Consider the following 22737-nt stretch of genomic DNA (forward strand, 5'->3'; position numbering starts at 1 on the left):
GACTAAATCAATCTAAGACAATAAGTCAATAATTTCCATTTAACGTTAGTTAGCATCGCGGCTAAAACATTCATACCAGATACTGTGCAATAAACGAGTGGTAAACACTGTAAAAAAGTAGTAATGTATAATAAATTTAGTATATATGTGTGTGTTTCAATATATAGTGAGTAGACTCTGTATTTATATTTATTTGGCGAGTTTACAAACCTTGTAACAGAGAGCCGAACAAACGGCGGAAGCTTTGATGAGAGGACGGAGCCGTTACCCGATGACGTGGATCAGCTGAGCTTTGTTGCGCGCGAGCAGCGCGAGGATCACTGAAGCGACGACAGCAGAGGAATAGCAGCAGTTTCGTGACAGAATAAAACTTTTCTCCTCCTGGTTCTTCTTCAAATAATAATAATTTATGAAGAAGTAGGTAAAATTATTATTTTATTACTATTATTTATTCTATAATAATTAATTAATTCTTATTATTAATATTATTATAATTTAGTGTTATTGTTTAAGGTTTAAATTAATCAATAAAATAGGCCTATAGATACTAAATAAATGTAAGCTACCCAGGTGATAAAAACGTAGGCCACTGTTAAATGTATTAAAAATGTATTAAAGTATATTTGTATTGTAGGCCTACTAAAAACACACTCAAGTACATTTTTAATAGTACGTCTTTTTCACCTGGGTATGTATACTGAATCAAACTTAAGTAGCCTATAATAATAACAATAATAATAGGATAATAATAATCTTATTCTGGCCTCACTGAACCATTGGGTTCCTCCAGATGCTGGCTTTAACATAAGAGATCTTCCAGGAACCACTTAAATGTTAAAAGATCTTCCAATAACCCTTTTATCGCATTCAAGTTCCTCTATTTTCCCCCAAAGCACTTCGAGGTCTCATAGTAATGAAAAGGTGACTCCAGAACCTCTGAACTAAATACAAAGTGCTTAAAGGATCCCATAAGTTCCAGCAAGAACCTCAAAGATTGTCAATGCTCCTCCAGTAACCCTACTATAGGAGAAAGAGCTTTGAGGCACTTAAATTACATTTTGAAGTTCCTTGAGTATCCGACAGGATATTTGAGGCTCCTTTAGTTTTTACAGTGTACAATGGATGTTTTTCAACCATTTTTCAACAGACTTGCTAAAATCATGAAGGCCCACCCCTAAACCAAACCCCCTGTGGATTAGAGCAAATCAGGTTAAGTGGTTGAAAATGCCCCACTGATTGGGAAACACCCACTAGCAGAGATACATACCTGCATGGATCTTGTGGTCATCAACTGTTAGTTCAATGTCACTGTCTCAACCCATGTGTGCTTTTGGCTTTCCTAAAAATTTCAATGCTGATCTAACACACTTTAAACATTGAAATGTCAGTTTCAACCAAAATAATGGTTTGATTCAAAACTCAACATTGTATCAATAGCCACGTTTCCATTACAGATTTGCACAATATTTTCTAAATGTCGAGAAAAAAACTATTGCGAAATGATGGTGTTTCCATTAACGATGTTATGCGACTAAAACATAATTTTTTCCTCTCGGAATAAGTAATTCCAAAAATTATGGCAATGGATGTACATGTAACATCACGTGTGTAAAGACCACCCATTGGCCCAACAACGGAAGTCCAACGGTATGGGCGAAGGGATACTGCGTGTATGTCTTTTCAACGCTCCAGTGAAGTTCTCTTAATTTATTGCAATTTAGTTTCAATTTTACTTAAGCTTTACGCTTAATCTGACTCCAATTTGAAATGATAATCAAATTTAGATTATGTTTCTTATTAGAAAATAATCACAAATATTGATTATTAAAGTCATTTAGATCTTTGATTACTCTGGGTATCCCATCATTTCAAATATCCTTTCATTAGGGACCCGGTGTCGCTTTGAGACGTCACGTCGCGAATGTGCGCTCACGATCACAAACTAGCCAGTTCTGAAATAGAGGGTGCAGTGCAACTATTTTACCCTAAGCGGCCGCTCACTGCTGACTCATAACAAAGGTGTAATTTCGTGCTAAGTCAGTGATAGTCAGAAATCGGAAGGTCTCCTTATGACGTGTCCCACGCTCCATTCATTAGTGCCTTCAGTTTGATCTATCCTGGACAGAGATTTGCTGCACATTAATCTACTAGGAAAAATGATTTCAGAATACTTCAGAATAAATCAAGATTTTAAAAGATTTGAAGCCTGAACTGAGAGAAAAAATGGTGGTGCGCAATGGCAGTCTGGCAGGTCATGCTGGAGCGCACGCAAACATTGACAAATTTGCCTTTCTACAAAAAAAAAACTGGATTGTGCTCTAAATATACACACAAAAACCGTAAACTAGCCGACATAGATCAAAGATTATTTGTTTTGAACTATGTGTTTGCACTACTGCTACTATCCGTGCAAAGTTGCCATTCAGGCCAACAACAACAAAAACAATCTGGCTGTGAACGCGACGCTCGTCATGGCTTCAATCTCAACCCATGGAGCCAATATGTAGTCTATGCCAAAATTCTAAACAATGGCCGTGCTACCCAACCACCAACTTGGACAAATACCCGAGGAGCAGAGAACTTGAAACAACCGCACAGAAAGATCATCTACCTGATGGCAATTCTCCTGCTAGCTGGTGATATCCAACTAAACCCAGGGCCTCGCCTGGCCTCCGCTGGCGACCTGCTGCCTTCTTTGGGTGCTCTGGATTTCCCCCTGCTTTGGCGATGCCTCCGTCGGCGAGTGGAGGTGTGCACGGGGGGTGCCTGTTGCGGTGGGGGGACAGCGGCGGCGAATGGAGTGGCCTGGCTGCTTCGTCCTGGCTGGGGAACGGCGCTCCCGACGTGGCGCTCTTCTTTGGTGCCGATGCACGGTGTGCTGTCCCTGCTTTGGATGTTGCGGCCGCAGTTGTCGGGGACTTGCCTCGGATGCTGTGTGGAGAGCGCTCCTGTCCACGAACGCCAGGTAGCGGTGAGTCTCAAACTTTGACTGCTCCGCCCTCACAAGAAAATAGGTCCAACCAAACCGCAAATCCAGTTAAACAGCCCTTTCTCAACCGGCAACACTGGGGACTAAACCATAGACTGTAAAAAATATGGACAAAGCGTCTGTGACGTCACCCATAGACTTCTGAAGAACGGTTTTGAGGCCGTTTATGGGGGGTATGGGCGGCGCCATATTTCAATACAAATGTTCAGAAAGGATAACTTACAGGTATGATGTGTTGTGTCAGATCATGGCCGAGACATCAAATTTCAGGAATTCCACTCGGCGCAGCCTATGCTCGTTGTCAGCTGTCAATCAAGCTGTCAATCGTGCCCTTATTTGTCATACACTCTAAAAACTCCTGGGTTATTTCTTCAACCCATTTTCTGGGTTATTTGTGTTGGGTTAAAATTATGGGTTATTTTTTCAGAGAGTAACCATTTTCTGGGTTATAGGGCTAATATTTTGACCCAATTCATGGGTTGTTTGGGTTTCTGGGTTATTTTTCAAAGAGTAACCCATGTTCTGGGTTATAGGGTTGGCTTTCTCTCTCTCTCTCTCGCAGTTGTTCTGGAATTTTCTCACAACAGTCGTTTGAAATAACCGTCGCTTCGCGCTCAATCCGTTTTGGCCAGTGCTTCATCGGTGCAACTTCATCTATATTCAAGGTAAGAGAGTATTTTCAGTGTTGATGTAATGTTAACTTTTCTGTGTCCATGTCCCTGTTGCTAGTTTAGCACCATTTGCTAAAAAAAATAAAAAATACGTTGCTACGTTGAGACTAGCGTTAGCCGTGGTAATTCTGTGGTTGGCATGTAGCCGTGGCTATCCCGACAACGTCTAGGACAACTCGAGGTAACGTTATCGCACACCGGACGCGATTTTGAACACGGTCCTGAGCCGTTGCTGGGTGCCGCGGACAGACCACCGGTGTGTGTGTGTATCCGTTACACTCATAGAGAATAATGTGTTCGAATTTTAAAGACGCGGCGCTGCGCTTCGCGTCCGGTGTGCGAGCCCCTTGAGAGAGTGCACGTCCGGTGAGCGATACCTCGAGTTGTCCTAGACGCGACGCGACGCGACGCTTCTCGTCCGGTGTGCGAGCCCCATAGCCGCGGCTACAGAGCGACGAGGCAACACAATAGTTGAGTTATGTTTACCAGCTGTGCCGTGCTTATCATATTATACAGTGCTCTACTGGCTGAAGTAGTGAGAGTTAAAGAAGCGGGTCAAGTCTTCAAATTGTTGCTAACCTCTATATTACTATGTTTTCTCCAGGTCATTTTGAATGGACAGTTTTGTCGCTGATAAGCTGGCAGCTGTCTGAGCTGACAGAGAATTTTAGAGGTGAGCATTTTACTCTTATTGCCCTTATATCATCTCTCTATACCTACTTTTTTTTTTTTTTATAAGACTGAAATGTGTCAGTGCAAGATTCTGTGAAAGTCACAACTTCTTCGACAGTGGGGTATGTACAACCCTAAAATATTATTGTGCCTTGTCTTTAAGCTGTTATGCATAAGAATGGGCTGTCATTACACTTTTTAATGAAAGAAAATATGTCATTCACACAAAATGGGTAATGTTAATGCTGCAAAAGAACCACATTAGTTAACTAGCAATTTGGGCCACAAAAAAAAAAAAAAAAAAAAAAAGCCACTGCATTACCTTAAAAGTGATTATTTGTTAGCTTGATAATGAAAGAGTGTCTGGTGAGTGGTTCACAATTGTCTCGACTTATTAACAATACTCATGTTGTCTTGTTTTCTGTCTTTCAGATAGATGAGGAGGCATTTCTTCTCTTTGATGAGGACACTATCAAAAATCTTGTCCCCAAAGTTGGCCCCAGGCTTAAATTCCTGAGGCTCTTCTGAGAATTGTTTATTTTTTCTATTTTTTATTTCTAATATTGTTATTACAGTGTGATCTAAAATAAATATGAAAATAAACATGTCGAAGTGTGTGTTTTTTCTTATAGATTTTAATTTAATGCAATAAAAATGTAAAAGTGCTTGAAGTGTGTAACATAATGTAAAACAAAGTTTTATTTTCTGAAATAAGGCATACTGGGATAGTGACCCAAGTTAGGTTATTTTTGACCCAACTCCTGGGTTAAAAAAGGATCAACTAATTTTTGGGTTATTTCTACATATATTTCTATTTCTATTTCTACGTTTTTTAAACCCAACATTTGGGTCAGGTATTTAACCCATAATTTGGGTCAAAAAGCATAACCCAATTTTCTGAGTTGAAATAACCCATAAATTAGTTGGTTCTTTTTTAACCCAGGAGTTGGGTCAAAAATAACCCATTATGGGTTATTTTTGACCCATGAGTTTTTAGAGTGTACATTTTATATCTAAATACGATCTAAACTAACGAGTTAGAAAAAAATTCACCCCCCTCACAGTTGTCAGGCACTCGGAACCTATCGAAAAATACAATAAAAGTCCATGGGACCAACCTGTAAAAACGTACTCGGTTACTAACGTAACCTCGGTTCTCTCTAGAAGAGGGAACGAGTACTGCGTAAGATATCTTACGCTAGGGGAAAATCCTTTTCCGCGAGATATTGAAGCCAAAAATTATCCTTAATTTTGTAATAATGCAAAATGCGTTGCAGCAGCAATGCAGACATAGGCGAGACAGCTCGCGCGCCTATTGGCTGCTCTGCGGCAACTGCAGCAGCCTATCGAGCGAGGCCTGGCGTGACGTCAGACCCAATCAGGGCACTTCGCGCCCGCTGCGTCACGTCCCGCCGAAATGGGCGTGGTCTAGGCCTATAAATATCGCTCGCAGGCAGCTATTATCTGGTTTTTCATCATCGAAGCAACCAGAGCGTGTGCATGCACGGCAAGATACGCAGTACTCGTTCCCTCTTCTAGAGAGAACCGAGGTTACGTTAGTAACCGAGTACGTTCTCTTACGAGAGGTCTCTCGTACTGCGTAAGATATCTTACGCTAGGGGACCCAATGTAAAACGCCGTGCATGCTGAGATCTGACACCAAAGACCCAAGGGCGAAAGCCCGGGGTACATATAGTGCACAATCACTCAGGGAACTCACAGGGAGTCCGGGAAGAGGGAGGGGTGCAGCCTCACTCTTCCACATATAGCAGCGTCGATGGGACGCGAATTTCATCATACAGACAGGGCGGGGTACGGCCTGAACTGATGGGGAAATGTGGGTCTTACACAGTTTGCCCAGCTTTATACTGTCGAACATTGAGCTGTGCTCAGCAGACGCAGCATTCTGAGCTGATCGCATCAGGTCAGATAATACTGGTAAATTTAGACCGACAGCAGCCTGGCCTCCAGGGCGGGAACCTCTAGGTTATAAAACCTTATAAATGTAGACGCCAGCCCTCGGCGAGGGCGTCGGCGAAACTGTAGCGAATAGCCTCCTTTTATAATGTTCAGCACCCACTTCGAAACCCCGGGCAGCTTTGCCCATGCGTCCGCATGAATAGCTAGGGGTTGAATACGAAGCGCGCTCCGCTCGCTCAGCGATGGAGAGGCTTCGGAGTGCTGTAACACAAGCGTCGCGCTCGTGACATTTGAGGCATGGGGCGCGCTGATAACAGCGGGCAGATTGCCCGCGCTCGACTCCTCTGCGGTGGTCAACCGCGAGGGGGAGGGCTGGGCGGTTCCCGTAGGAACTGTCATGTCTATGTGTGGATGTGGGCGCGGGACAGCGGGCACATTTACCACACTGAAAGCATCGTTCGCTTGAGTGAAGCGAATGCACGTTGGTTTCGTTTTCACAGAAACCGTGAGACATGCATAACGTGGTGTTAGTGGGCACATTCACCATGTTTGAAGCGCAATCGATCTGAGTCGATTCATGTGCGCGAGCCCTGTGTGACGGGCTGTGCTTGTGTGTAGAGATGGGCACTGGGCAGTGGGCATTCTTCTTACACATAAAGCACCATCGGCCGTGGCCGGGACACCAGAAAAATTCACACTTATGGGATTTATCTGGGTAGCCGTAAAAACGGCGTTTGTGTGCAGGCAAGCGGGTGACAGAACCGACTTGTTTACTGCAGGATACACTGGAACAGTCACATTTACTGGAACTGAACGAGCGAGAAGTTGCCATAGAAACAGAGAGCGTCAACATGCTGGCGTTTATTGCAGGCCTGCGTGCATTACAACAGGCTTGTTCACTGCAATATTGACATTTCCAGTCGCCTGAATTCCAGAGGGGAATGGGAAATGTATAGGAAAAAGGAGGTTGGTCCGTCCGCAGCGGGACCAGAAAAACTCCCTTTTTTCCTTACGCCAGTGACGCACGGAACACCATAGAAACGGTGTTTGGGTGCAGGCGAGCGGGTTGTACAACGCGCTCGTTGGCTGCAAAATACACATCTGCAGTCGCCTTTTCAGGGAACTGACAGAGCGAGCATTGACGGCATAATTTTATCTGCCGGTAGACCCAGGGATCGAACGCGGGTCTCTCGCGTACAAAAACCTGAGAGTCTGCCACTGGGCCACAGGGGGAGACACATTGTAACTCAGTTAGCGCGAGTATTATAAGAGAGCGTCAACGTGCTGGCGTTTGTTTGCAGGCATGCGTGTATTACAACAGGCTTGCTCACTGCAATACTGACATTTCCAGTCGCCCGAACTTCAGAGGGGAATGAGAAATGTACGAGAAAGAGGAGGTCGGTCCGTCCGCGGGGGGACCAGAAAACGCTCTTTTCTCCTTTCGCCAGTGACGCACGGAAACCATAGAAACGGTGTTTGGGTGCAGGCGAGCGGGTTGTGCAACGCGCTCGTTGGCTGCAAAATGCACATCTGCAGTCGCTTTTCAGGGAACTGACAGAGCGAAGCATTGGCGGCATAATTTTAACTGCTGCTAGACCGGGATTCGAACTCCGGTCTCTCGTGAGAAAAACCAATGATTCGGCCACTGAGCCACAGGGGGGGAACGCAAAGGTTTTCGTAAGCACGAGCATATAAGAGCGTCACATGCTTTCTTCGGCGTATGCTTGCAGGCGCGCTTGTATTAAAACAGGCTCGCCTGCTGCAATATTGATATTTCCAGTCGCATGATCAGGGAACTGGGAATATGTATGAGAAATTGAAGGTCAGTCCATCCTCGGAGGGACTAAAAACACACCTTTCTCCTTTCGCCGGTGAGTGACGCATGAATGGGGCGCAGAAGGCAGGGTAGCTTTCTTATAACGTAAAGAAAAACTAACCCCGACCGTCCGCTTCCAGCCTCCCTTGTGAGCGGCGCAGTTTGCGCGGCTTGAACAGAGGGAGAGAGAAAGCTAGCCCCGTGACCGCCCGCTCCTGACATCCTCTGTGAGTGGCGCGGTGTGCGCGGCTCGAACAGAGGGAGAACAGGTATCGTCCCCCAAGCAGGCAAGGCAAGCGGGCGAACCTGCAAGCTTTGCGGGTTGGGGGGGGGGGTGCGGAGGAGCAGTCTCGGAGAAGGATGCCAGGTGAGTCCTCAGAGTCACCATAGGCAGTAACTAACTCGCAGTGAGGGCAGTCGCCGTCAGCGAGTGCGAGAGCTGCGTGATCAGGAAAAGGGGCGTCTTGAAAAAGACGCCCAGCTCTTTTAGTGCAATGGGAGTGTGTGTCGTGGCGGCGAGCACACACACATACATAAACACAGTAGCAGAGAAAGGATATAATGCCGGAAAGCGCAGCAGGAAGGCAAGGAAGGCGGCGCGGCCAGCGACTTCAGTGACTCGTCCCGCTGAAGGTGCTCTCTTTCAGACGGCGCGGCTTCTTATCCAGCTCCAGCGATGCGTGTGCTTCGCTTGAAGGATGAAAAATCAGATAATAGCTGCCTGCGAGCGATATTTATAGGCCTAGACCACGCCCATTTCGGCGGGACGTGACGCAGCGGGCGCGAAGTGCCCTGATTGGGTCTGACATCACGCCAGGCCTCGCTCGATAGGCTGCTGCAGTTGCCGCAGAGCAGCCAATAGGCGCGCGAGCTGTCTCGCCTATGTCTGCATTGCTGCTGCAACGCGTTTTGCATTATTACAAAATTAAGGATAATTTTTGGCTTCAATATCTCGCGGAAAAGGATTTTCCCCTAGCGTAAGATATCTTACGCAGTACGAGAGACCTCTCGTAAGAGAACATGAATTTATGCTGTGAAAACGGACATTTTAACATGGGGGTGTATGGACATTTGCTCCCTTTTGGGACCTGCCCCTAGCGGATTTTCGATGTATTGCAGTTTTTCGCACTTCCGGGTAGGCTTCATTTTTCAGATTCGAATGTTGCCGCTTGGACTAAACCCGGCGATTCGGAAAAATCTAAGAATTAACTTTTTTAAAACTCTTAATCATGCAAAACTGATCTGGGATCCGCAATCCAAACCCAAGGGATTACTCGGCGGACATTTAAATATACGAAGCATTGTCTCTAAAAGCAATCAGCTAGAACACTTATTGTCTCACTCTAACTTGGACTTCCTTGGTCTGTCTGAAACATGGCTTAATAAGCACTCGGCCGAGGCTGCCTTTGACATTTCTGGGTATAATGTGTTTAGGAGGGATAGAAATAAGGGTAAGGGTGGGGGATTGCTAGTATATGTTAAAAACGCAATAACATGTAACCTCATTGAATGGTCACAGGCAATAGACATGGAGTATATTGGGTTGAATATGTCACTATCTCCTCAAATGTCTTTCATTGTCATTTGTACGGTGGCCGAGAGAGCTCAACGCGCTGCAACTGAAGAAAACACATGCAAATAGAAAAACACCTGCAAATTAAGAAAACATCTTCATCAGTTTCACAAAACATGTGTGCTCCATATACTCACAACACAACCAAATACAGAAACGCGCTGCAAAAGTTCACAACACAAACAAATACAGAAACGCGCTGCAAATAGGACAGAACACAACGGAAATGTTTCCGGGGAACCCAATAAGTGACGGACCCGGCTGGGACGTGCTTACAGCTGTCTACTTTTATTATTATTAAATTTTTTTGCAAAAAATACAGAGATGACACGTTTATGACATACAACTTTGTATACAATATACAAAATGTATTTACAATATGTTCAATGCATAGACGGTTCAATGTCATACGAATACTAAAAAGAACAATGAGCTGGAGACGAAAATAAATAAATAAATAAAAAAAGATAGAGAGAAAGAGGGAAAGACATTAATCTATACATCAGTTACATTGTACACATTTTATCATGTTATGTTAAAATAAGTTTCATAAGAAATGTTAGAATGCAGCTAGGGTCCAAATATGAGACGGCAAGTTTTAAAGTTGACACACACACACAGATATAACGCATATTTTAAAAACTTTGTTGTATAAAATGTATGTTTATTTGCAGCAGTTATGTTAACAGCAATAATACTATATTTCTGGTAAGAACAGCTATTCAGCTGATGGACACGCGCTGCGTTGTCATGGGAACATCCCAGGTGAAAATAATGAGGAAATTACGTTAGCTGTGTCTGAAATCGCTCCCTGTCCACTATATAGTGCACTATTTAGGGTGTCGGCCATTTTGTAGTGGTGTCCGAATTCTGAGTGAACGACATCATTCCCTACATTCGTTCACTACTTTTACCCACAATCCTCTCTGAATTCGAGTGTACATCCGATGTACACTTGCTGAGACACTATTTCCCACAATCCAACACGATAAGGCGATAGAGCGCGAATGAAAAATAAATATGACGGACGGCAACAATGTCACCATGGCAACGGCGCACGCGAGATAGAAAACAATCATTTGAAGGATACTTAACAATCATTTGACTGACTGGAAACCCCGCGAAAGTAATGAAAGTAATGTTTAAATTACGGAGTTTTTATTAATTTTTTGACAGTTTTATTTATTTATTTATATATATATATATATATATATATGAATAAACAAATGTGTTGTGTAGTGTTTTGTTCTCTTTTATTTTCACATATAAATGTAAAAAGTAAATAAATATGACAAGCAAGTCTTTTTTTAAAATCAAATAACGCAATAAACGTGAAAAATACATACATACAATTGTTACATACAATTCATACAGCCAAAAAAGGAAATATCAAAGCTGGGTAAGTAATGTTTATGACGAAATTGTCCGAGCTCTCTGGCGCGTGATAATTATGTCAGCGTCCGAATTCGCACACTCATTTTCGTTCACTCTTTGCTGATGTAGTGCACTCAACTGCCATTCACTATGTAGGGATTAGTGAATGAGTGAACGAGTGAACGAGTGAGCGGTTTCAGACACAGCTGTTGTCTTTCGTTGCTCCCTTCATCAACATAATGGCACACAAGTGCCCCGCTCCCTCCAAAGTGCCCAATTCAAGGGCTCTGCCGTCTGCCCTTTTAAGAGAGTAGGGCATAGGTAAAGCTCACGAGATAACCACGTCCCAGCCGTCCGTCCGTCACTTATTGGGTTCCCCGGAAACATTTCCGTTGTGTTCTGTCCTATTTGCAGCGCGTTTCTGTATTTGTTTGTGTTGTGAACTTTTGCAGCGCGTTTCTGTATTTGGTCGTGTTGTGAACTTTTGCAGCGCGTTTCTGTATTTGGTTGTGTTGTGAACTTTTGCAGCGCGTTTCTGTATTTGGTTGTGTTGTGAGTATTTGGAGCAAACATGTGTTGTGAAACTGATGAAGATGTTTTCTTAATTTGCGGGTGTTTTTTCTATTTGCATGTGTTTTCTTCAGTTGCAGCGCGTTGAGCTCTCTCGGCCACCGTACATTTGCCTATATCGACCACCATCAACCAATAACGCCTCGGTTACGACTGTAACCTCGGTTCCCTGAAGAGGGAACGAGCGTTGCGTCGAGAAATGACGCTATGGGGAACGCTTTGCGTGATGACGTCTTGAAGCACATGTAAAATCAGTCCAATGGTGTGGCGGAACGTCAGAGGCGGGTGACGTCACGTACCAGGAAACTATAAAAGCCGGCCCAAAACAGAAAACGAAAGCTTCGTAAAAGTCTGAAGTCGAGCTGACAGGCATGAAGGAGATATGGCAGGGCTACGCAACGCTCGTTCCCTCTTCAGGGAACCGAGGTTACAGTCGTAACCGAGGCGTTCCCTTTCAAAGGAACTCCCGTTGCGTCGAGAAATGACGCTATGGGGAACGTCTATACCAACGCCTCCATAGCTACAAATGTCTGTCCTGTGTGAAATCCGTAGAGCAGCACTAGGAAGACAAAACATGAGACCCTGGAGCAGAGTCTAGATCCAGAGAGTAAAACCTGACGAAAGTGTGCGGTGAGGACCAGCCTGCCGCATCACAGACGTCCTGTAATGAAACTCCTGAAATAAGGGCCTTAGAGGCCGCCATACTCCTCGTCGAGTGCGACCGGACAGCCAAAGGAGAAGGCTGCCCAGCCGCCTCATAAGCAAGTGAGATAGCCTCGACCACCCACTTGCTCATCCTTTGCTTAGACACCGGGCCCCCTTTGTTAGGGGACCCAAAGCACACAAATAATTGATCAATTTTACGCCACAGGGCAGCTCTGTGGACGTAAGCGTCTAACGCCCGCACAGGGCAAAGCAAATTATTAGCCTCCTGGTCAGCATTTTGAAAGGGAGGAGGACAGAAGGCCTGCAGAACAACAGGTCTGACCACATTAGTGGGGACCTTGGGGATATAACCCGGTCTCGGATGAAGGAACGCTTTAACCATACCCGGAGCAAACTCTAAGCATGACGGAGCAACCGACAATGCTTGAAGATCCCCTATTCTCTTGAGAGAAGAAATAGCCAGAAGGAAAAGAGCTTTCAGAGTAAGAAACTTCTCAGGAACCTCCTCAATGGGCTCAAAGGGGGCCTGGGATAAGCCTTGTAGCACAAAGGACAAATCCCAAGGTGGCACCCTAGAGCGAACTGCAGGCCTCAGCCTCCAAGTGCCACGAAGGAAACGAGATACCAAGGGGTCTTTCCCCACAGACATTCCACCCAAAGGAATGTGGTAAGCACCTATGACCGCCACATAGACCTTTAAAGTGGACGGGGTCAGACCTGCAGTGAACCGTTCCTGCAGGAACTCCAGCACTGTACCAATTGGGCAGTGGACTGGGTCCAACCGACGGTCACTACACCAAGAAGTGAATACTCTCCACAATAGCTCTGGACTGTAGAATGGTCTCAACAACCTCGGTTGAGAGACCTGACTCTATGAGCTGGGCCCCCTCAGAGGCCAAGCCCACAGGTTCCACAGTTCTGGCCGAGGGTGAAATATCGAGCCCTCTGCCTGGGACAGAAGGTCCCTCCTGACGGGTAACTCCAGAGGATGCCCGTCGAGGAGGGACACAAGATCGGGAAACCATACTCTGCCCGGCCAGCTCGGGGCTATAAGAAGTAGATGGACCCGGTCCCTGCGAACTCTTTCCAGAACTCCCGGGAGCAGAGCAACTGGGGGAAAGGCGTACAGACGTAGCCTCGGCCACGTCTGTACCATAGCATCCAGTCCCAGAGGAGCTGGATGCGTGAGGGAGAACCAAAGTGGACAGTGAGACGTCTCTCGAGACGCAAACAGATCCACTTGTGCTTGGCCAAACTCCCTCCATATCAGCTCCACCACCTTGGGGTGGAGCCTCCATTCCCCGGGCCTCGGCCCCTGCCTCGACAGAGTGTCTGCTCCTATATTCTGTACCCCGGGGATGTAGGCTGCCCTGAGAGACAGCAACTTCCCCTGGGACCACAAGAGGATATGGCGTGCCAAGTTGGATAACGGGTGCGAACGCAAACCCCCTTGGTGGTTGATATAGGCGACTACCGATGTGTTGTCCGTATGTACTAGCACATGGTGCCCCCTGAGATCTGTGATAAAGCTCCTCAGAGCCCGGAAGACAGCTAACATCTCTAGGCGATTGATATGCCAGGAACGATGATGGTCTTCCCACAGACCTTGAGACGAGCGACCCTCCAGGATCGCTCCCCAGCCTGTGAGGGAAGTATCCGTCGTTAGCAGTTTGCGACGACAAGGAGCTCCCAACACTGGGCCCTGGGACAGGAACCAAGGCTTCTTCCACATAACCAAGGCACGTAGGCATCGCCGCGTGACCTTGATTGTGCGAAATGGGTTGCCCCTCGGGGAAAACCCCCTGGTCCTGAGCCACCACTGCAGGGGCCTCATGTGTAGCAGTCCAAAAGGTATCACGTTGGAAGCTGCTGCCATGAGACCCAACAGTCTCTGGAACTGTTTGACAGTGAGTAGCTGGCCTAGCTTTACACTTTTCACAGCTGCAAGGATGGAATCTATCCGTGGCGGTGACAGGCGCGCCTGCATCGACACAGAATCCCAAACCACGCCTAGAAAAGTGGTCCTCTGTAGTGGAGAAAGCACACTCTTCTTGGCGTTCAGCCGTAACCCCAACTCTTTCATGTGGGCGAGAACAACATCTCGATGTTGAACCGCCATCTGATGCGAATGAGCTAAAATCAACCAATCGTCGATGTAGTTCATAATGCGAATACCCTGGAGGCGCAGTGGCGCCAGAGCTGCATCCATGCATTTGGTGAAAGTGCGGGGTGATAAAGCTAGGCCGAATGGAAGAACTCGATATTGGTATGCTTTGCCCCCGAAAGCAAACCTCAGGAACTTCCAATGACACGGACGGATGGATATATGGAAATATGCGTCCTTGAGGTCTATCGTGACAAACCAGTCCTCGGACCTGATCTGTGGCACGATCTGCCTCAATGTTAACATTTTGAACTTGAGCTGCATGACTGACTCGTTCAGAACTCGAAGATCTAAAATGGGACGCAATCCCCGGTCCTTTTTTGGAACTATGAAGTACCGGCTGTAAAACCCGGTTTCCCTGCTGGAGGGAGGTACATATTCTATGGCCCCTTTCTCTAACAGAGTGTTCACTTTCTGTTCCATAACCAGAACCTGCTCGGGGCCCACCACTGTGGGCAGGACCCCCATAAACCGAGGTGGGCGTTTCTTGAATTGTATCTGATACCCTTTTTCCACGGTCTGCAGGACCCAACGAGAAACATTTGACAGTAGCTTCCACGCTGTCAAAGATTCTACTAGAGGTACCAGCCTCTCGAGACTGGTTTCTGGATTTTGTTGCTGTTGAGTAGTCGGTTCGACGCCCTGTAACGGCGAACCGGCAGGGAACGACCGAACAGACTGCTCTAGCACCCTCCTCGGAGGGGGCGGGCATCCCGAGGCCACTACGTTTCCGGGTGGACCTTGAGATATGTGCTCGCCGGAGACCGCTGCGCCCTGTAACACCAGAGGTGGCAGGGTTGGCAGAACGGTCCCCTGAGGGCACCGAAGAGAGACGGGCACCGTAAAATGAGGTGTTAACCGCTCTGCTTCGGGGGGGACTACCCTCATTTGTCCTGGGTCCTCGGACGTCAGGACTTTTTCCCAGCAGCCTTCTTGGCAGTAATAACGGTCCGCAGATCCGTTTTACCCCTCGAAGACTGCTGGGTTTGAGCGCGCCCTCCGTGTCCCCGAGGTTTTTGTGGGGGAGCACGGGAGGAAACGCTCTGTTTCTGAGTGGCACGGTGCTCAGCGCTCTTTTTAGAGGAGTGAGGCTGCTCCCGCTCAGCAGCCTCATAGAAAGAACGGCGGGGGAGAAGTCTTTGGAGAGCAGCTGCTTGTTTGGCAGCTTCTTGTGATTTTGCTACTGCACTATTAACTGCATCGCCAAATAAACCAACCGTGGAGACCGGAGCATCTAAGGCCCCGTTTACACGTACATGGTTATTTTGAAAAACGGAGACATTTCCCTTCGTTTGCACCCTTCGTTTACACGCAAACGGAGGATTCGCCAATGAAACCGATTCTTTCTAAAAACTCCGGCCAGAGTGGAGATTTTGAAAATCTTCGTTTGCACGTTTGCATGTAAACTGAGAAAAACGGAGTTTTAGGCAGCGACGTCACAGAATGTGACCATTTTCGGGATTCTGATTGGCTAAGGTGGGCTTGAGCTTCTCGTTACACTGCCACCTACAGGTTTGGCATGCTCTTGACAGCATATACACAGGTTCGTGTGCACGATGTTATTTTTGAAAACGAAGAGGGGAGAAATGTCCGTTTATGAAAATAGCCATCCACGTGTAAACGTAGCCTAAGAGAACATTTTTTTCTTTGTCTTTAATGTCGCTCAGATTGAGCCACAGATGCCTCTCAGTGGCCACCAGGGCTGCCATAGACCGCCCAATTGATCTGGCGGTCTCCTTGGTGGCCCTGAGAGACAGATCTGTGGCTCTGCGTAGTTCAGCCACAGTGTCGGGACCAATACCCCCGCCCTCCTCTAAATCACCCAGCAGTTCAGCCTGATAGGCTTGCATAATAGACATCGTATGCAGACACGCTGCCGCTTGACCAGCGGCTGCATACGATTTATGTACCAGGGAAGATGTTGTTTTAACTGGTTTAGATGGAAGTGTAGGAGTCTTCAGGGAAGATGCCGTTGCTGGAGAGAGATAGCTCGCAAGCGTCTCTTCCACCTTCGGCATCTCCCCATAACCATGCTCTTTATATTTATAAATGGAAGAGTAGTGGGATGTGTGTGGTGAAAATACTCTGTATGACACTGGTTTTCCCCACGATCTCGACACCTCGGTGTGGAGATCGGGGAAAAACGGAAGACTCCTGCGCTGGGGCTGCGCACGAGATGGCAGGAAGCGTTCGTCAAGCTTGCTTTTTGAGCGAACGTCCTGCCTATCCTCTGGCCACTCAATAGAAAGTCTGTCAACTGCTCTAGTGATAACATCGAGCAGTTCCTCAAACGCGTGAGACTGAGGTGGCGAATCCTCAGACTCAGCTTCAATACTCACAACATCCAACTCCTCAGAGCTGGACAATTGCAGTATTGGTGCCTCTATCAGGGGGGAAGAAACCGCAGCGCGTGCTTCCACACCCTGATGAGAGGCACTGGATCTGTCAGATTGATGCTGAGATAAGGCAGAGCCCGTCTCAACATCCACTGACAGATCCATTTGCGAACCCCAGGTCTGAGATCGCCGCCGAGCCTCAGCCGCGGCGGGACCCGAGCCCTGGGGAACGTGGTCGGGATTGAACCGAGCCAAACGGGATCGGAGCGTACGCAATGGAAGCGCACAGCAATGCTCACAGTCACCACCCTCGAGTGCTGACTGGGCATGCTCCTCTCCCAAACAAACAACACAAAGAGTGTGTATGTCACCTCCCGTTAAATAACGCGGGCAGGGATGGACACACACTCGATACTGCTGCTTGCTCGCCATGACTGAATCAATATATATATATATATAAAGACAGACAACACCAAATAACAAGGACAGATTTCAACACAGAGCGCAACTGAAGACTCAGAAAGCTTTCGTTTTCTGTTTTGGGCCGGCTTTTATAGTTTCCTGGTACGTGACGTCACCCGCCTCTGACGTTCCGCCACACCATTGGACTGATTTTACATGTGCTTCAAGACGTCATCACGCAAAGCGTTCCCCATAGCGTCATTTCTCGACGCAACGGGAGTTCCCTTGAAAGGGAACTAAGTCACAGGACTGAACCAAAAATGCAATGGAACATAAGTTCTGCCGAGAAGACTCAATTGTTACGTCACTTATTACCTTCTCATCTATCCAATCATCTTCCTATACTTGTGGTATAAAAGATTGGTACTTACACACGCCTGAGTTCGCAGATGCTGACGCTTCAATTCACCTCCATCCTCCCCACCACCACCAAGATGGGTCTTTCCCTCCATCCTCCCCAACACCACCAGGATGGTCTCTTCCCTCCATCCACCCCACCACCACCAGGATGGTCCCTTCCTATACCTCGCAGGGGGTCGGCTGCGCCCGCGCCTTCGTCTTCAGGCAGGATATGCAGATCCGGACCCTCGGATTGCAAGCTACGGACGGGGCCTACGCCAAAGAACTTGATTGCTTGTTGGGCTGTTAATAAATGTTTAATTGTTACAGTATTTATTCTCCCAAGTCTTTCTGGTAGAACTGATAATTCCCCTGAGTTGTGGAAAGTTACTTCAAAATACCCAAGTATTTTAGTCATAAGCAACTTTTGCAATAGTATGGCGTTATTTTTATGTCAAAAGTTATGAGCGTGTAAGACATGCTCACGAGCACATTATGTTATTTCACACGCGCAAAAATGAACCTTCAGCTGGCATGATAAAAGTACTCGCGCACAAATTCAACAACCGAGAGGTGTACAGGTAGCTGCAAGCGAGCGCCTGGCATACTCTCATAGGTTAACTCTGCTTGTACAGTGGAATCCTGCTCGCGCGCGAGTGCTGTTTTGCTCACGCAGTGGATTTCTGCTCGCTCAGCTGATTTCTGCTCGCTCGAGTCTACATGACTTTTGACAATTTGGGGGCGGAAACCAAGGAGGGCACTGACCCTCTTATGATTGGTCACTTTCATCGTAATCACACCCACAGGGACATCCTTGTACCTTGATTGACAGCTCTCATTACAGGAAGCACGGAGTCTGTCAAAGTATCTGACGGAGTTCAGTCATTCAGTTAACACTGCACAGTGGACGGAATGGCGGCGACACCTGAAGATGTAGGCGTAAGTGATATTGATATATGATGGGGGCTGTGTGTTTGACAATGTAGCTATTTAATCTGAAATTTGTTTGGAACATGTAAGTAGCTGACATAAACTAATCAACCTTAAAGGAACACTCCGACTTTTTGGGACTTTAGCTTATTCACAGTATCCCCCAGAGTTAGATAAGTCCATACATACCTTTTTCATTTCTGTGCGTTCTGTAAGTGTTATTTGACGCACCCACCGCTAGCCTAGCTTAGCACAAAGACTGGATGTAAATGGATAAGGTAGCATACTAATCCCAATAAGTGACAAAATAATGCAAACATTTTCCTATTTATGTGTTGTGATCTGTATAGTCACAGCGTGTACAAATAACAAGGCTATATGAGACAGAGACCATTTTTAATCGTTTTTAAGCCTTGTTATTTGTACACGCTGTGACTATACAGATCACAACACATAAATAGGAAAATGTTTGCATTATTTTGTCACTTATTGGGATTAGTATGCTACCTTATCCATTTACATCCAGTCTTTGTGCTAAGCTAGGCTAGCGGTGGGTGCGTCAAATAACACTTACAGAACGCACAGAAATGAAAAAGGTATGTATGGACTTATCTAACTCTGGGGGATACTGTGAATAAGCTAAAGTCCCAAAAAGTCGGAGTGTTCCTTTAACTAGCAAGTTTTAGGCTAGCGAGCTAGCAAACTCAGCAGGGGCTAACGTTAGGTGTCTCTCAGCAAACTAGCGTTTTAGTCAGTGCTGCATGTGTAAAACAAAACGTAAAGTATGGCCAGTGGTTCCCAAACTTTTCATGGCAAGTGTTTTAGTTGAACTAGTGACCATGTATGTTACTATAACATACAGCGCTTTCAAGAACGCCTCTTGACTTGGACTTCTTACAGTTTGCATGTCGGCAGGAGCCTGTACCTCTGGGAAGCACTGTCAAGGCATGTAAATGTCCCCCCAGATATTGTACAGTGTTAATTTCATGTTGTTTTCCATTTTAACAGGACATAGTCAGACGTGAGATTACTTCCAGGCTGATCATTAAATTAGAGTCCGCGCTTTCAAGAACGCCTCTTGACTTGGACTTCTTACAGTTTGCATGTCGGCAGGAGCTGTACCTCTGGGAAGCACTGTCAAGGCATGTAAATGTCCCCCCAGATATTGTACAGGCCTTAAGAGATTTCCTCCATCTGGTCATGGACCACATTGAAAATGCTGAAGTTACCAGCAGTTCTGTTGAAACTGTAGCTGGAGAGATGGGGCGTCCCAGGTACAATTTAGAGAAGGAGAGACTTGTTGAGCTTTTGGAGATAAATCTGTCTGTGGACTGCATCGCAAAGTTACTGTGCGTTTCAGCCAGTACAGTCAACAGACGGATGAGGGAGTTTGGTCTCTCTGCCAGACAGAACTACAGCAATGCTACTGACCAGGAGCTTGATAATGCAGTCCAACGCATCAAAAATGAAATGCCCACAGCAGGCTATCGGATGGTCAAAGGGAGGCTAAAGTCCATGGGAATCCACGTCCAGTGGAGGAGAGTTACTGCATCAATGCATCGAGTGGACTCGCTTGGGATTCTTTCTAGACTGACTGGACTGGGCTGCATTGTGCGAAGAACTTACTCTGTCAGGGGGCCCCTTTCACTGTGGCATTTCTACACTAACCACAAACTTATCAGGTCAGTACTGTACAGTACAGATTATTCATTATTTATTTATTTTGTTAAATATAATGATGCAGACACTGATGGATCTCAAAGCATAAGTATGTTGCCATGACATTTCAACAATAAAAATCCAGGTTGAAACTGGTAATGTAGGTCTTTATTTTGTTCCCATCAGGTACAACATTGTACTTTTTGGTGCAGTGGACGGCTACTCCAGGAAGGTAAGATTTCATTTCATTGGGTCTTTTCATGTGTTGGCCTTCTGTGTAAGCAAATTTGCTATGATGTACACCAAATAATTACATGTTGCATTCAGATGGCTGAAATACTACCCTGTTGACGTGGGAGAAAAAGTTATTATATAGGGTGCCGCATGGTAGTAAGAGTCATTAAGGTGTGTTAAAATATCAGATTCCCTGAGGCATGAAGGGACCAGAGTGTAATCCAATTGTACATGTAAGATATTGACAAATAGTAAATGTACATTTATGAAAATGTCTCATAACACAGGTGATGTGCTTGAATGCTGCAACAAACAATCGTGCATCAACTGCATTCACTGCCTTCAAAAAAGCTACTGAGAGGCATGGAATACCCTCAAGGTAAGTTTTTACAGGCTTCAAGGTACAGACACAAACATGATGGATGTTATATTTTAAGAAAGAATTTACTGTAAACTCAGGGTTCTCAAGGATTATAATTTGAAATGTTTCCTCACAGCACTCTACTTCCTTATACTCTCCCAGTCATAGGCTTACCCCTCCACGCTGAACACGTTTATTCTGACACAATGTAGCACTTTATTTCTGTGTATTGTACATCACTGACAGATTTGAACTCACTGGTCATCTGTGTGTGCACTTCAGGGTGAGAGGTGATCAGGGAGTGGAGAATGTTGAAATAGCCCGATATATGTTCACTGTCCGTTGAACTGATCGAGGAAGCTTCATGTCAGGAAAAAGCGTCCATAATCAAAGGTTTTTCTTTTTTGTATTTTGGATACTTTTACCAAGCTAATAAAGAGGTCTATTGTGTGTAAAATCATAACATACTAACATTTTATCATGTCCTTGATTGTTAAAATAATAATTTCTAAATCCGTAGGATTGAACGTTTGTGGCGGGATGTCAGAACATGTGTGATATCAAAATATTACAACGCACTCCACAGCCTAGAGATGGATCACCTTCTTGATGTGTCCTCCAGAGGTAAGGGTTTGTCTCATCATATTGTGCTATTTATCATCTACTTTCTGTAGATTGTTGTACGTCTTGGTCAGTTAAATGTTTCCTATGTCTGTGTTCTATTATTATTTGATTTGTGCATGGTTTGTAAGGTTGTTTGTTGTCCTTCATCTTCTGTTGTTGATTTTATTTAATCCTAGTACCCATTCCATACAGGAGGTCTTTGTCCCCTGCCAGGCCGTTATTGTAAATAAGTAACTGTTCTTAAAAACTTGCCTGGTATAATAATAATCATGACTTGAGGTGGAAAACAAGGAAGGCGCAGGCGTCCTTATAATTGGTCAATTTCAACACAATTGGATTGGTTAACAGATGTCTGGAGCACTTTAATAAACATTAATGGCTAGTCGTAAATCATTGTGGAATTTTAGAAATGGTTAAATACTGGGGGAAAAAAACATAAATCAATGAGATGTATTTACGAAAGGCAATTCAATGATTAATGTTATGTTTTCAAAGCTCACCTGTGAAAAGTAACATACTCCTACCCTGTCCCTTTATAGAAGATCTTTTGACAGTCCACCTGACATTCCTTCCTAAACTGAAGGCAGACCTGGAGGCTTTTGTGGAAGGTTGGAACAACCACCCACTGAGAACAGAAGGGAATAAAACTCCTGAGCAGATTTGGCACTCAGGAATGATGCTTCGACCGATTGACCAGCCAGAGAATCTTGAGGTTCTTTTTTTTCCCTTTTAAAACAACTAAGTTGCTACAGTAAATTTTATATCCAAAATAAGCTGTTAATGTAACCTTGAAATGGCCCACCAGGCTCTAAGCAGTGTAACACATCTTCAGCTGGTGAAACAATCACAATTGATGCAAATACAGTTCATATGCACTCAGTAACCTCTTCATTAGGTACACTTGTACTGTTTAACACCAATACGAATATTTAAGCACCTGATCAAATCAATTTGTTGCATAGTTATACAAACCCTAAATGTTTATCTTCAGCTAATGTTGAAAAGCCAAACAATTGGGATGAACAGATTACATTAGATGCTGTAAACATGGGATGACTAATGATAGCGGTATTTTTCTGTCTTGTTCGACTGTCAGGATATTGAAGAGCCGGACATTGACTGGGATGTTGCAGCTGACTATGGAGAAGATGTGGATGGTGTGATAGTAGTCCCTGAATTTGAGTGTCCACTGAATGAACAGCAGCTAGTAGAGCTTCAGGTGCTGATGGAAGAAAATGGAGACACTGACACTAGAGACCTTTACCTCCTATGTCATGAATATGTGCTTCAGGCTTTGTCAGGTGTTTAATGTTTGTTTTTGTGATCAGAAAGTGATGTAAATAAAATATACAACAACCACAGTTAAATCTTTAGATT

The 22737-nt window shown here is 45.5% G+C and overlaps 1 protein-coding gene and 2 long non-coding RNA genes across 3 annotated transcripts in view; 2 read left to right on the forward strand and 1 right to left on the reverse strand.

The window, feature by feature from the left end:
- Positions 1-22737, reverse strand: part of LOC309505519 — a 259401-nt gene that overhangs the window by 110084 nt on the left and 126580 nt on the right. The gene's annotated exons all lie outside the window — the stretch shown is intronic.
- Positions 3329-4954, forward strand: LOC309505456. The gene is made up of 3 exons (XR_014208443.1): positions 3329-3654; positions 4265-4333; positions 4765-4954. It is a non-coding gene; the product is annotated as an uncharacterized lncRNA (long non-coding RNA).
- Positions 21110-22721, forward strand: LOC309506589 (uncharacterized protein). The gene is made up of 4 exons (XM_082180434.1): positions 21110-21129; positions 21257-21360; positions 21900-22072; positions 22457-22721. Exons 2-4 carry the CDS (start codon positions 21330-21332, stop codon positions 22667-22669), a joined length of 417 nt encoding a protein of 138 aa, XP_082036560.1. The 5' UTR covers positions 21110-21129; positions 21257-21329; the 3' UTR covers positions 22670-22721.

Source organism: Leuciscus leuciscus (assembly GCF_965113295.1).
Source record: "Leuciscus leuciscus genome assembly, chromosome: 9".
NCBI lineage: Eukaryota > Metazoa > Chordata > Actinopteri > Cypriniformes > Leuciscidae > Leuciscus > Leuciscus leuciscus.

Excerpts from the sequence above, each read along its gene's own strand:
- LOC309506589 (XM_082180434.1), top strand. The coding sequence starts at position 21,330 with ATGGATCACCTTCTTGATGTGTCCTCCAGAG. Across the intron at positions 21,361-21,899 it reads TCTTGATGTGTCCTCCAGAG|AAGATCTTTTGACAGTCCAC; the intron begins GTAAGGGTTTGT and ends GTCCCTTTATAG. Across the intron at positions 22,073-22,456 it reads ACCAGCCAGAGAATCTTGAG|GATATTGAAGAGCCGGACAT; the intron begins GTTCTTTTTTTT and ends TTCGACTGTCAG.